This window comes from Vigna angularis, chromosome 3, assembly GCF_016808095.1.
Source record: "Vigna angularis cultivar LongXiaoDou No.4 chromosome 3, ASM1680809v1, whole genome shotgun sequence".
Classification (NCBI taxonomy): domain Eukaryota; kingdom Viridiplantae; phylum Streptophyta; class Magnoliopsida; order Fabales; family Fabaceae; genus Vigna; species Vigna angularis.
Genome location: NC_068972.1, coordinates 41,547,123 through 41,562,793, shown reverse-complemented (window position 1 = coordinate 41,562,793; position 15,671 = coordinate 41,547,123). Strand labels below are relative to the sequence as shown.

At 45.7% G+C, this 15,671-nt stretch overlaps 2 protein-coding genes across 3 annotated transcripts; both read right to left on the bottom strand.

Moving 5' to 3' along the window:
- Positions 1 to 3,833: 3,833 nt before the first annotated feature.
- On the bottom strand, positions 3,834 to 8,216 carry LOC108324378 (uncharacterized). The gene has a single exon (XM_052874592.1). The coding sequence runs from the start codon at positions 8,214 to 8,216 to the stop codon at positions 3,834 to 3,836; it is 4,383 nt and encodes a 1,460-aa protein (XP_052730552.1).
- A 3,720-nt stretch (positions 8,217 to 11,936) lies between these two features.
- LOC108325679 (nuclear transcription factor Y subunit C-6) lies at positions 11,937 to 15,097 on the bottom strand. 2 transcript variants are annotated; one of them, XM_017558775.2, is made up of 3 exons: positions 15,050 to 15,097; positions 12,366 to 12,889; positions 11,937 to 12,278 (listed from the first exon to the last, which is right to left on the bottom strand). In XM_017558775.2, the coding sequence occupies exons 2-3, from the start codon at positions 12,859 to 12,861 to the stop codon at positions 12,130 to 12,132; spliced, it is 645 nt and encodes a 214-aa protein (XP_017414264.2). In that variant the 5' UTR covers positions 12,862 to 12,889; positions 15,050 to 15,097; the 3' UTR covers positions 11,937 to 12,129. The 2 variants fall into 2 exon arrangements, with proteins under 2 accessions (XP_017414264.2, XP_017414263.2); XM_017558774.2 differs by having other exon boundaries at positions 11,937 to 12,889.
- Between the last annotated feature and the right edge of the window lie 574 nt (positions 15,098 to 15,671).

Below are 15,671 nucleotides of genomic sequence, written 5' to 3'. Positions count from 1 at the left end.
TTTCCCTCAGGTAATAAATGGCATCTGTGTCCATCGAGTCAGGTTCTGGGTCGTCGGGCGGAGTCCGGGAGGGGTCTGCGCGAGGCGACAGCGGCGATTCTCCTAGCTCGGTTTCTTCTTATTTTTTGGAGGAGGCGGTTGGGTCTTCCGGGGGGGCCCTGAGTCACCGGTCTTGACCAACGACCGTATCTTCCACGGCGTGGCACTGTTCCTGCTTAAAGGCGGTATTCGCGTAGTCGGGTCGCCCTTCGAGCCGGATGGTCAAGGGACGGTGGTATCTGAGTTGGCACCCGTCGTTCCCAGCCGGTATGCTTCCTGCTATGCTTATCGCAAGGAGTTAGAATGGAGAGTCTGCCATACCCATATCGTCCGGGATGTGGAGGATTCGAAGTTAATTCGTGCCGGGGTGACTTTATTAAACGAAAGGGTCTTTCATGATGGGCGGTCTAGTCCATATGATTTCTTCTTCATGTACGTGACCTTCTTCACCCACCTTTTTATCCGGGTGCCCTTTACTGAATTTCAAACGGCCGTTCTTCGAGAAGTTAATGTGGCTCCCACGCAGCTGCATCCCAATTCATGGGCGGCTGTGCAGGCGTTCATGGCGATGTGTTCGGCAGTAGGTGTCACTCCCACCATCCCGGTCTTCTTTTATTATTTCGCAGTCCGCCCTTCTCCTTCTGGCGGTTGGGTATCATTTAGGTCGGTGCGGGACAGGACCCTTTTCCGCCCCTTCTCCGACTCCTTCAAAAATTTTAAGCAACATTATTTTAAAATTATCGTTGACAAAGCCGGCCTCCACGAATTTTCCGATGGTGCAGGGAGGCCGCTGTTCCCCTTCTATTGGACGAGGGACCCTCGGCGCATAAGGGCGAATTCTATCGGGGATTTGACAGCACGCGACCTAGAGGCCGTGCGTACCATTAACACCCTCCCCCGCCTGATCTCCGCCCGTCACTTAGTTGAATGCCTTAGTCTTGAGGATTGTGGACCAAAGGCGTTCGGTATGGTCTTGTCACATTAGGTGTGCTCGTTTTTCGCATACTGACGTTAATTTTTCTGAATTCCTTTGTTTTTTGCAGAACTAATGACGACTCCGGGCCCCCGCAAATCCAACTTCCTCACCATCAGAAAGAAATTCGGGGCCAGCTCGTCAACCGCTCGGCCAACCAGTGTTCCAAAAGTGTCGCGCCCGCCTCCTGCCGGCGCTTCGACTGGACGGGTCCCCCCACTGATAAGGCTGGGGGTTCAGGCGTGAAGGCTTCGGGTTCTAGCCTCCCACCTGAATTGGCGGCCGTTCAGGTAGGTCCAACCTCTGGGGCGGCCATGACTTCCGCGGATCCTACTCGAAAGAGAAAAGATCCTACTGCTGAGGGACGCAAAGACAAAGAGGGTTCTTCGTCTCGGTCAGCTTCAAAGAAGGCCCGGAAGGACAAGGGCAAAGAGAAGGATCGGGAGAGGGTATTGGTCGTCCCCCTACCTGGCGGCGTTTTCAGCCCGGATTTCAGCATGAGCGATCGGACAAAATTCCACATGAGCTCTTCTCAACGGGCGCTCATTGAACCCCTCTCCGAGCTGGAGCTAACCAACGCCATGCTAGAGATGTCTACCCGGACGTCCGCTCTAGCGTGGTATCTGAGGAACTTTGCTGACCGCCCTGGAGTGGCGGAGGTCCGGGCCGAGCTTGACAGGGAGAAGAAAAACGCAGCCTCCCTTCAGGTGACTTTGGAAGAGATGGTCCTCAACCAAGATGAATATGATAAGAGGATCGAGCAGCTGGAGGCCGACCTAGAGAAAGCCAAAAGGGAGTCCGCCGAAAGGTTGGCAGCCGCCCGGATCGAGCAGGAGCGCTTGGCGGAAGAGAGTCGCCAGAAAATCGATCTGCTGGAGGCGGAGGTAACCCGCGTAAAGGAGGCCGAATCGTGCCGGGCCAAGGCTAATGAGGAGCTCACTCTTGAAGTGGCTAAGGCCAAGGAGCAAATTGCCGAGTTGGAGTCCACCATCTTGTTTGAACATGAGGAGGGCTTCAACAAAGCCCTTCGTCAAGTGACTCTTCTGGCGGGCGTCCAGGATCCCTTTGCTCTTGGCGTGGATATAGAGAAGGACGTTTTTAACGACGTCCTTGTGGATTTGAATGCCGCCGAGCCGACTGCGGAGGCCGCCGGCGGGGGCAAGAATTAGGATTTCTCTTTGAATTTTTTGGACGTGTATCTTTCGACAGTCCGTCCAACTTCTGGGGTTGTCCAACTGTTGGCCGGGCGGTCTTTTTGTAAATCTTGGCGCCTTTCTGCGCAAATGATTAATACACATTTATCTTTCTAATTTTGCATGTCTTTTTATGCGGCTTTACTCTTGTCAAGTTTTAATAATGGGCCGGCCGGGGTGGGGATTGCTCTTGCTTTTCCCGGGCGGACGATCCTCCGCTTTAATGCCCGGCCAAGCTGAGAGTCGTTCTCTTTGGAACACTCTTTTTCACCAGCTTGGTCTTACTGGGATGGGCGGCCCTTCGCTTTGATGCCCGACCAAGCTGAGAGTCGTTCTCTTTGGAACACTCTTTTTCACCAGCTTGGTCTTACTGGGATGGACGGCCCTTCGCTTTGATGCCCGGCCAAGCTGAGAGTCGTTCTCTTTGGAACACTCTTTTTCACCAGCTTGGTCTTACTGGGATGGACGGCCCTTCGCTTTGATGCCCGGCCAAGCTGAGAGTCGTTCTCTTTGGAACACTCTTTTTCACCAGCTTGGTCTTACTGGGCGGATGGTCCTTCGCTTTCTTGCCCGGCCAAGCTGAGAGTTGTTCTCGTTGGAACACTCTTTTTCACCAGCTTGGTCTTACTGGGCGGATGGTCCTTCGCTTTCTTGCCCGGCCAAGCTGAGAGTTGTTCTCGTTGGAACACTTTTGCGCTTAGAAATCTACAAAGTGAAGTTAGCCTCATAGGAGAAAAAGTGGACATCTTGATTCATTAATCATGGAGGTATAATACATCGATTCATTAACTGAAGTAAAACTTTAAGTGCGTGGCATTCCAAGTGTTGGGGATCGGATGTCCGTTCATGCGTTGTAGCCTGTAAGCCCCGTTTCCCAGGGTCTCCACTACGCGGAACGGCCCTTCCCACTTGGCTGCAAACTTCCCGTGGGCTGGGTTTCGGCGGGCGTCCCCTGTTTTTCTCCATACTAGATCCCCCTCCTGGAAGCTTCTTGGCCGGATCTTGGAGTTGTACTTTCTTTCAACCATGCGTTTGCAGGCTTCGGCCCTCAGTGCGGCCCGGTCTCGTCGTTCCTCTAGAGAGTCCAACTCGATCCTCAGCTCTTGGTCGTTGAGGTTCAGGTCATCGACTTGACGCCTAAGGGACGGCTCCCCCAGTTCGACTGGTAACATAGCGTCAGTGCCATAGGTTAAGTTAAAAGGGGTTTCGCCGGTGGTTCCATGGGGCGTGCATCTGTATGCCCATAGGACCTCGGGTAACTCGTCCACCCACGCTCCCTTCTTTTCTCCCAGGCGCCGTTTAAGCTCCGAGACTATGGTCTTATTCATTGCTTCCGCTTGCCCATTCGTCTGGGGGTGTTCGACCGAGCTGGTGACGTGCTTAATCCCCAACCCTTTGAAGAATTCGGCCAGTTTCTTGTCAATGAACTGTCGGCCGTTATCTGTGATGATCGACCGAGGGAGGCCGAAACGACATACCAATTTCCAGCAAAACTTCTGGACTTGGGCGGCTGTAATGGTTGCCAGGGGCTCGGCTTCTACCCATTTCGTGAAGTAATCCACCGCCACCAGGAGGAACTTCTTCTGCGCCTGTCCCAAGGGGAACGGTCCAACGATATCCATACCCCATTAGGCAAACGGCCACGGGGATGTCATTGAGTGGAGGGCGTGTGGCGGTAGGTGGGAGTTGTTGGAGTGCTCTTGGCAGCGAACGCATTTTTGGACGAACGTTCGTGTGTCGGCTTCCACAGTAGGCCAGTAATATCCGGCTCTCAGTATCCGGGCTTTTAATGCTCGCCATCCTGTGTGAAGACCGCAAATGCCATTATGGAGTTCGTCCATAACGTAAAGTGCCTCTGCCTCTCCCAAGCATTTAAGGAGAGGGGAGGAGAATCCTCTGCGATACAGGTCGTCTCCCACCTCAAGATATCGGGCGACCTTCTTAGCCTCCCTTGGTCCTACCGTCCGCCCTTCATCCTGGCGGGTCATGATTTCTCGGATTTCCGCTCTCCAATCTTTTCCTCCGTCAGACACCGCTGAACATTCAACTGAAGGCTGGAGTAGAACCTGCCTCACGACAGTGGTTAACTGCCCCTTCTCCTTTCCCGAACTAAGCTTGGACAGTACGTCCGCCCGTGTGTTTTGTTCCCTGGGAATGTGCTGTATGTCCAACTTATCAAATGCTTTCGCGAGGTCCGTTGCTCGCTGGAAGTATCTTAATAAACGCTCCTCGCGGACTTGGAAGTTGCCATTCATCTGTCCCACAACCAGCTCTGAGTCCGTCCGGCAGGTGATTCTTCTGGCTCCCATGTCTTTCGCCAGCTCGAGACCGGCCACTAAGGCCTCATACTCGGCCTGATTGTTGGATACCTTGAATTTGAAGATCAAGGAATGCTCCAGTAAGAATCCGTTGGGGCCCTCGAGTACGATGCCGGCCCCGCTGACCGATCGACCGGACGCTCCGTCCACATACAAACTCCACTCGTCCTGGCCGGACGGTGGTAACTCGGCCGCGAAATCTGCTAAGTGTTGGCCCTTGACAGATCCTCTCGGTTCATATCGCAAACCGAACTCTGAAAGCTCAACCGCCCAGGCGACCATCCGTCCGGCCAAGTCCGGCTTCCTTAGGATCTTGGAGATAGGGAAATCGGTCCTGACTATCACCTGATGGCTTTGGAAGTAAGGCCGGAGCCTTCGGGAGGCGTGCAGCAAAGCTAAGGCCACCTTCTCTACCCGTTGGTATCGGGTTTCGGCGTCGAGGAGCGTGCGACTCACAAAATAAATTAACCTCGGCTGAGGCCGTTCTTGCATTAGCACGGCACTAATGGCCGTCTCTGACACTCCCAGGAAGATGTGCAAATCTCCTCCTGGGACTGGGCGATTCATGACCGGCGGGTTAACAAGGATTGTTTTTACGTCCTGAAACGCTTGTTCGCACTCGTCGTCCCAGGTCGGGCCGGCCCCTTTTTTCAATTTCCGAAGGACCGGCCTCATCCTATCCGCCAGGTTGGGGATAAAGCGGGACAAAGCGGTGAGGCGTCCGACCAGTCTTTGGATCTCTTTCAGAGTGGTCGGACTTGGCATTTCCAGTATCGCTTCACACTTGTCCGGGTTGGCCTCGATCCCCCGGGATGTTAACATGAAGCCCAAGAACTTTCCGGCCGCTACCCCAAATGTACATTTGGCGGGGTTTAGGCGCATGCCGAACTTCCTTACTTGTCGGAACACCTCCTCAAGGTCTCTGAGGTGTCCCTCTCCATCCGCGGACCGGACGACCATGTCATCGACGTATACGTCCATGCACCGGCCTATCTGGTCTCGGAAAATCCTGTCCATCAGGCGCTGATACGTCGCCCCGGCATTCTTCAGACCGAACGACATGACTTCGTAACAGAAGTTGGACTTCTCCGTTATGAACGCCGTCTTCTCGACGTCCGGCCCATACATGGGTATCTGGTTGTACCCGGAATATGCATCTAGGAAGCTTAAGACCCGATGCCCAGAAGCGCCGTCCACCAGGGCGTCTATACTGGGTAGGGGGTGCGAATCTTTCGGGCAGGCTTTGTTCAGGTCCGTGTAGTCTGTGCACATGCGCCACTTTCCATTGGCCTTTTTTACCATGACCACGTTAGCCAGCCATGTGGTGTACGTGACTTCCCGAACAAAACCAGCTTTCTTCAGCTTTCCTACTTCCTCCTCGACAGCTTGCCGTTTTTCCTCGCCCATTCTTCTCTTTTTCTGTGCGACTGGGCGGGCGTTCTGGAAAAGGGAGAGCTTGTGGCACATCACCGCGGGATGGATGCCCGGCATATCCGCTGCCGTCCACGCAAATAGATCCCGGTTCTTCCATAGTAGTGCCCTTAGCTCCTTTTCCACTTCAGGGTTCAGCTCCCTGGCGATGAGGGTGGTCTGAGCGGGTTCCCTTCCTATCAGGATGGGTTGGGTTTCTCCAATGGGCTCCAGCCGGTCCTCGGTATTCGTCCTCGGGTCGAGGTCTGCCATGGCAACCTCGGAGCCGGCCGCCCTTCTTTTCACAGGCCGAGCGTGCAGTTTTAACCCCGCCGCGTAGCATTCCCGGGCCGTCTTCTGGTCCGCCCGAACCGTGCAAATAGCTCCCTTTTCGGAGGGATACTTCATTGTGAGGTGAGGGGTAGAGACAATTGCCCCAAACGCGTTTAGGCACGGTCTTCCGAGCAGCACGTTGTACGACGTGTTGGCCTCTATCAGCAAGTACCGGACCCTCTTCTCCTCGCTGGAGCATCCGATTCCCAACCTTGTTCTCAATTCCACGTATCCCCTAGTGTCGACCCTTTCTCCCGCGAAGCCCACTATCTGCCCACCATAAGGGACGATGAGGTCCTCCGAGATATCCATCTGCAGGAAGGTCTTCCAATAGAGGATGTTGACCGAGCTTCCTTGGTCAACCAGAACCTTACTGATCCCATACCGCGCTATCTCTGCCGTTATGACCATCGGGTCGTCCTGGTCAGGATCAGGGGCGTGAAAGTCCTCGTCCGAAAAGGTAATGGGTGGCATGGAGCGGCGTGGCTTGTCCACTAAATGCACGGATTGGAGGGCCCGAACATGTCGTTTACGGGCGGAGGAAGACGATCCTCCTCCCGCGAATCCTTCGGAAATAGTGTTGATATGTCCCCTCAAGGGACGTTCACGGCTGCGGCTTCGACTTCGGCTTGGTCGCCTCTCTGAGCGGGGTCGTTCCGCTCGCGCGCTCCTCGGCTTCTCTTTTCGGTACGTCGACCTTTGAGCAGGCCGTTCGGTTGATTGCGGCGGGCGCTCCTCACGTACGTATTTTTTAAGCTTTCCCGCCCGGATGAGCTCTTCTATCTTATCCCGGAGGGTCCAGCAATCCTCGGTGGTATGACCCATATTTTTATGGTACGCACAGTGTTTGCTCCAATCAGCATTCTTCGGAGTCGGGTTCGCTTCCTGCTCCGGTATCAATTCCGCACTCAAGGCCTCTCGGAGAATTTTCTCCCTCGAGGCGTTCAGAGGTGTGTACTGTGGGAAGCGAGGTCCCTTTCTCTGCTCTCTGGGTCTAGGACCAGACGTTTTTCCCGTGGACGAACCGGGCTTATTACCGTCCGTCCTTGCTTCCCTGGCTTCTTGATTTTCTTTTTTGTAGGAGAGCTTCATCTCCTCCACCCTTATCTCATCTGCAGCCCGTTCCCTCAACTCTTCCATCGTTTTGGGCGCTCGCCTGCAGACGCTATCCTTAAACGGTCCCGGCTTTAGAGCCGGCAGGATGTAGTGAAGGGCGAGCTCTGGGGTCAGGCTTTTCACGCGCCGGACCGTCTTCTGATACCGGTCCATGAATGATCGCAGCGCTTCGTCCTTCCCCTGTTTGAGAGTCATGAATTCGAATACGGTTAGGTCTTGGGTACTACTGGCCGCAAATTGTTTAATGAATAGTTGCTTTAAGCCGGTAAAGTTTTCTATTGAATTGGGGGGGAGGGTGTTAAACCATTCCAAAGCTTCTTCCTCTAGTGAGAGCGAGAACGCTCGGCACCAAATGGCGTCATTGCCCGTTCGGAACGCCATGGCGTTCGAGAACGTCTGGATATGGGACGCCGGATCTGTCGTCCCGTTATACATTTTGAACTGCGGAGCCATGAATTGCTCCGAGATTTGGACGTTCATTATGTTCTGGGTGAATGGAAGTAATAAAGTGGATGAAGGCTCCGACTTGACTACCATCCGCCCGTCCTCGGCAGCGCTCTCCGCATGCACCGATTTAGCCTTGCTTTCTTCTGCCTCTGATCCGGAAGGCCTCCAAGTCTTATCGCCCTCGGTATCTGGGGGCGGGCGTTCTCCTTCCACCCCCTTTCCTTTATCCTTCACTCGCTCTCCCCCGTCCATCCGCCCAATCTCCCGGGCTATCCGGGCTTCGCAGTCGGCCTTTACGGCCGCCATCTCTTCTTCGTGACGTTGCTGCATCTCGTCCATTTTTTGTTGTAGCACGCGCATCATCTCAGCGGGATCGTCCATGCTCATGTTTCTCGTGGTCACCATTGGGTTTTTTAAATCACACGGCCCCACGGTGGGCGCCAAATGTTTCGGATGTGTAGGGCTGTGCGGTTCTAAACCTTTCAGTTCTCCTTCGATCTTGTCTCAGCGGCGGATCTTCTTCCCAAGCTTTGACTTTCCTCTTGATCCGGAGGGGTAGAGACCTACAAAAGATTCTCCGATGCCAAAGTCAGTTTCAGAGCAATGGCTTTTCTCAAGGGATAGCAATAAATGTGCATTCAATGTAACCTATCTACCACTCACCGTGAACCTGTATTTATAGTTTTCGCTATGGGCTTTGGGATTAGTGAAAGGTTAATCACGGCCCAATCAGCCCAATAGCTCCTAATTTCTACTTACCTCTAAACCAGGTCAATTTACTTGAGCCACAGTGATTAGTGATTTGGCCGGTCAGTGTGATATGGGCGTCCGCCCAAGTGATAAGGGCGTTCGTCTTTCCTATGGACGACTCGGGCACTACATTGGGCGGACGATCCTCTACGCGGTCGCCCGGCACTTCGTTGGGCGGACGATCTTCTATGCGGTCGCCCGGCACTTCGTTGGGCGGACGATCTTCTATGCGGTCGCCCGGCACTTCATGATACCAAACGTTCGTCTCTCGGCGTCATCCTGTAGAACAGTTTTTGTGAGCATGGAGAGTGCGGCGCTGTCTCGTGGTGATGGAATTCCTTGTGAGTTCTTCAAAGTTTCTCTTAGAGACAAAGGTTCTACCCAGGTGGTCGGCGTAGGCACCGAGATGGTCGGACGACCTCATTAGTGGGCGTCCATACGTGCGACGCCGGACATTAGCTGGTGTAGGAGAGTTTGTACGGTCTAGGTTCAATCCGTACCTACTTGGGCGGCCAAGACTTGGGCGGCCAAGACTTGGGCGGTCGAGCATTCGTCTGTGGCGGGTGTGACATGGGCGTCCTTTGGGCGGCGCCGTCGCCTCACGGGCGTCCTTCGTACGGCGCCCGGCTCTCCCTGGTACAGAAACCATTATCAAACCACCATCCATCTCCACCTGAACCACTGAAACACAATAATCCAAGACACAAAGCTCAAACCCAACCTCTGAAAACTCGATTCGCACATCCTAGTTCAATCTTCGAACAACGTCGTCGTGAAATCGTGCCTTCTTCATGGCAATCTGCACCCAAATCGTGATTAGGGACAACCATTTTCTCAATGCGACAGAACCCCAAATCGTGCAGCCATGGAACCCTCAGACGCGAATTCCCCATCGCGCATCTTCGCAGCACATCACCATCGTCAATCTTCCTACACGTGCAATCCAAAACCATGCAACCATCTTCTCCAGGGAACCCTTGTGCCTTCTCCTTCTACGAACAAAAGCCACACAAAACGCAAAATCCCCAACGAGAAAAACTCTGACCAGGATCGCACAATCCACAAACCGAAAACCCTAAATTCCCAAATTAATGACAAGCCCTTTCGGCGCCTCCAGGTCTGCCGCATTGTCAGACCCATTCTCCACGTCTTCCGCAAGACTCGCTCCATCCACGCCTCGTTCGGTTCTGATTCCACATGATCGGCCATTTCACCTAACGGACGTGCGGCTTCAAGCGTTCAAGCAATCAACCGTTCGTCCTCGCCCTTCGGATTCGAACGCTCGACACTCAATGTGGACGAGCGTTCAAACAGCAGACCGTTCGTCCTCGCCCTTCGGATTCGAACGCTCAACACTTAATGTGGTCGAGCGTTCAAACAAAAGATTGTTCGTCCTCGCCCTGAATAACTCTGATTTTGTCTCACATGATTGTCTATGGCATTGAAATAATTAGGACTTTTTGATTTCTCGTGGCAGTGAAGTAATTAAGGTTTTCTAGTTTCGAATGATAGTGAAGCAATTAAGGTTATTTTGGTTTTTCATGGCAGTGAATCAATTTGGGTTTTTTGGTTTCTCATTACAGTGAAGTAATTAGGATTTTCTGGTTTTTCATGTCAATGAAACAATTAGGGTTTTTTGGTTTGAGTTTTCGATTTGCAGGCTATTGTTTTGCAGTGGTTCGTGGTGGTTATGCATTGCAGGTACGTGGAAGAGACGCGATTTTGTGGTGGTCTTTTATGGTGACGCAATGAAGTGTTGAACTAGCGATTTGAGATTTTTTTGGTTTTGGAGAAGATGATAATCGATGTATGGTGAATGCAAGTAGGTTTTGTCGTGGTTTGGAAAGGTTGATCTGTGGTGGTGTAAATTGACATTTCGATTTGGGATTGGTAGTTCGGGATGTGATTCGTAATTTGAGATTGCAAGTATGGGATGTGATTCGCAATTTTGGATGTTTATCATATTGTTGTTTTGGTGTCTTTTACTATTTGAGGTTTTCTGTTGCATGTCGTGATTTTGAACAATGGTGGTTTATGATGACTCTGTGCTGCTATATGGTGGTTGACGATAATTGAAGGTGCAAGGATAGCGATCGTCAATGATGGTAGAAGGAAATCATGGTGATATGGTGGTGATAGATTGAATATGATGAGGTGAAAAGAGACCATAGACAACTATGACAGAAAAAATTGATCACATCATTCATTGAAGTTCATGTAGACACTCTGCCGTTAACGAGATTATTTTCAAAGCCAAAAAAAAGTCAATAACTATTTTGAACAAAAATTATGGACATAAGGAACAAAATAGATATTAAATCTTTATTCTATACGCGATTGTTACCGGTGAAATGTGGTCACTTAGCTACTAAATAATAACATTCATAACTTCAAGAGATTAAGTAACTAAATATTTATTCCCCTTTACTGGCTTGTTTGTTTTCTGAAACACTTTCAATTTTTATTTATTTATCTGTATTTATAAAAAAAATTGGTATAGGAATTCTGTGATTTCAGTTGGATCAATCGAAAAGAGTTTGGGTTTTGAGTTTTTGAGATATTACAGGTAAAAGGTTTTGGAGGTTTACATAATCTTCTGGCTTGGATTGAGAATGGTGAGTCTTGTTTGTTCAAAGTTCATGAAAAGGAAACATGTCATGAATTGTCGGTTATCCTTTTTGGGCTGTACAAATACTAACATGCTGAAGTTCCGACACTTAATGGTTTGATTAATTATCATGTGCATAGTCACTGCATTTTAGTGCGTATGCTTGTGATAATTCTCACAAAAATTCTGGGCATATTCATGACATAATAGTCCTAATATATACTAACTTTGAAAGGCATACTAAAAAAACACTGTATCGAAGACAGAGTGATTTGGTTGACAATGACGCTGATTCATGACATTTACAAGTCAAATATTGTGAAAGCATCTGATAAATGATGATCCTTTGATTGGATCCTCTGCTTAAAGAAAAATCAATGGCAACACAGATAAATTTCTGATAAATATAAATATCATATTCTTCCTTCCTCTGTTTTTTTGGGTTGCTCATCCTTCTGTCACACTTCAGCAACATATTACTGATCCCAACGAAGAACATTCATATGCAATGCCATATTAAAGATATTAGAGTTCATTATACTAGCGCAAATGAACTCTCCTCAATATATTTACGGAATAACGCTTTTGTGCTGTGGAAAACACAGCAACTATCTATGAAACATATACTACGGTAGAGACCAGCTATGCCAGGTCATACGGTAGCATATACTATGGTAGCATATACTGCTTCAGCTCCCTGAAATACTCGCGCATTTATAATCAATCATATTCACAACCCCAAATTAACAGTACTTAAATAAAAGCAACCTTGAAACTACCAAATTGTCAAGGATAAAAGTTTCAAACATTCAAATTCGGATTATTTAAACTCAGTTTAAGAAACCATTAAAAAGGAAAATGAAAAGCAAAAGTCTGCTGAGCTTATTGACCATACACTGAATGCATAATTGTCTAGTTTTTCAGTGATTAACTTTTATCTGCTCAGTCATCTGAATCAGGAGAAGGGTTGTTCTCTTCTTCGGGTTTGGGCAACACTGGAGTTGGAGAAGGCTGGTCTTGCAGCTGCTGAGGATCAGTTGGATCAAGAAGGGGCACTCCCATGAGCATTGTTGGAGCACCAGACTGTGGACCTGCAGCATCATGTTGATTATGAGGTGGCACAGGATTGTTAGGAAGAATCTGAGACAGAGTCGGAGGAATGGGTGTTCCTGGTATACCTGTAAACACTTGAGGACCCCTTGTGTCTTCCCTGGGGACAATATCAACAAGAAAATCATACATGTCAGTCTTTGACATTGCAGCTGCAATGTCATTCTTACTAAGTGTCCTCCTCTTGTTCTCCTCAACATTACCCCATGCCCTCATTGTGAGCTCCATGATGAACATCTCACAAGCCTTGGCCAACAGCACAGGAGCCTCAGCTGATACCATTCTCACATCCTCATCAGACTTCATTATCCTCTTGATCCTAGCCAATGGCAAGCAGTGATTCTTGGACTCACTGGTCTCCTCAACTTCCTGACGCTGTTTTGCCCAGAACTTACTGAGTTGCTGCTCCAATGATTCTTTTGCTGTCTGTGGGTTGGATGAAGAGGCAGAGGGACCAATGGTGAGAGCTGGAGGACTGGTAGGAGGTTCCACCTTGGGTTCAGATTGAACTTTGCTCTTCCCACGTCCTTCTTTTGCTGCTTGATCATGCTTGTTTTCATCCATGTTCTTGTGCAATGGACTTCAAAATATTCTGACCACCACCGGGAAAATCGAACGTGACACATGCAACAAGAAAAAACATTTATGCATCTCAGATAAAAACTTCTAAAGATAAAAATTCACATTAGTCTAAATGATACATCTACGTAGATGGGTAAATGAAGATGGCTTCACAAGTTTTAAGTGATAAAAAGAATAGAAATTTAATAAACATTATATACATGTTGTATAGCATTAAAATTCTTACAATCATCATAATAGACACAAAACTAGTTTATAAAATGAAATTTACATTCGTTATATATTATAAATTAATCTTATTTTTAGTCGACGTGAGTTCAAACATAAAATATTATCATTTCTTATCTCATGTCATGTTTATTTTCTATTTTAGACATGATCATACAAAACCATTCCATTACCCCTAAAATTAAACTTAAGTCTTATAGTTAAAATTCAAAAATTAAATGTGTCAAATATGAAATTATATTGAAAGAATTCTTTTTTATCAGTGAAAATTAGATTTTAGGAACAAAAACAAAAGATGTATAACCCTCTTGACAACAATAATTAAAAAAGATTGAATATATAATGTTACTCTAGGTTTGTATGAAACATGCACAACATATGTAACACTAAGAAGAAGAAAAAAGATAGAATTACTAAACTAAGATTGTGCTCACTTTTAGCCTTATGAACAAAGACGAGGGATATAATCTTTTAAATTTGTTATTAAGAAAAACACCAATAAGTTAATTATTATATTTAACATAAAGACAACTATATGTGCTAAATTAAATTATGTTTGATCATCAGACACATAAAAAAATAAAGAATAGAAAATAATATACCTAAAATTTGTTCTAAATAAGTTTAGATTTTAATTTCGAACCTTATACAAGAAAAGAAGAAGAGAAATAGAAGTTAAAGAAACGGATAACTAAAATTAAAACATTAATGGTTTGCTTTAATGATATAATAATATTTTTTTTTGACTAACTTGTCGGCTAGTATTTATGATTAATAACAAAAATATAATAAAATATATTTAATTAAATTAAAAAAGTTATTATTTCTTGGAAATGAAAATCTTAATTAGAAATATGTTCAAACGATCATGCATAATTGAATACAAATTTAATCTTATAAATTGCTTTTATGTAATTATGTTGAACTTAAAAAAATATTCTAAAATGTTACAAGAGTTACCAAAAAAAGTTATCAGATTTACAATGTCACTGACTATGGAATCACTCATAAATATTTGTTATTGATGTCAAGTTTCTAACATAAAGAAATGTATTGGAAATTTTAGAATAACTAAATATTAGACAAATTATAATGTATGTGGGTCCAAGCACACTTTATCATACAAGAAAAATTTGTTAAAATTAGAAGTCATTGTGTATAAAAATAATTTTATTGATAAATAAAATTAAGCAATTTCTTTTATTTTTACTTATTACAAAAAATAAATCATAATGACAAAGAATCACGAGATGAATTAAATTTTATCAAAAAGATATTAGTGGCATATTTATCACATATAATTATTCTTATAAATCTAGACATCACAAGTATTTTAGCAAATATTTGTTTTCTCCACAACAAATAGACACAGAAAAATTACCATCGCAACTTCTAAAAATTACATAAAGAAAAACATAATATAAATTGACACATTTAAATTTATTTTCCTTCATTAATTGGTAAAGACGATTGTGTCAAATAATATAAAAGATTTTATCGTTCACAAATTTTGAAGAGTTTTATCGAGTACAAAATTATAAAAGATATTGTCTATAAAAAATTGTGAAGGATATTTTTCATCACAAACTAAGAAAATCTTAATTTATCTAGATTTGTAGTTTTCAAATTTGAACACTAAGAATCTAAGAAAAAAAATTAAGCTTTATCAAATAATTAAAAATATCAAATATAATGTTATCGTAGATTTGAATACAACATACACAAAACTTGTAAAAATAAGGAAAAAAAAAATCCAAAGTCAAGATCTATTAGTTTTAGTCATATAAACAACATAACTCAATCTTTAAAAATTTTATCAATCGACTGACTATATAATTTAACACAAACATAATTATGATATATTCAATTAAATCAAGTTTGAAGGCAACTAAAAGAAAAATAAATAAAAAAAAGACGAAAAGATCAGAGAAAGAAAATATACCTGAAATTTTTGAAGGCAGATCTCAGTTTCTCAGAAAAAAAATCAAAGAGAAGAATTTAAAAGAAATGGATGTAGAAAGTGGTTAAATATTGATAGTTTATTTTAAAGACATAATGATATTAAATTTTTTTAATAAATGTGCCTGTTAGCATTCATTATCAATAGCAAAAAAAATATAAGAAACCGTCACTAATTAAATAATGTAACCAAATTATAATATACAAGTAGATATCAATTTCATATCGTATACATCATGTAACATCCAAAAATACAGTAATTACCATAATCAGAATTAATTACATTAAATCAGTAAAACAGTGCAGTCTTTACATTACTAAACGAGGGTCAAAAAGCCGAACGGCTTAAAATACATAACTAAACTAACGCAACAGAAACAGGAGTTCAGGGACGAACGGTCTTACAAAACCTTGACCGAACGTCCATAAAAAACTAAAAGACTAATAAAAGAAAACACGCGAGCGCTCTAAGGCTCGGCTTTAACTTCCACTTCCACCAGATTAGCGTCTTCCAAATTTTCTTCTTCTAGCATCTCTTCAAGTGATGCACCTCCATCTGCTCACATCCACATGGATGATCATTGCAAAGACAGGACGAACGTACA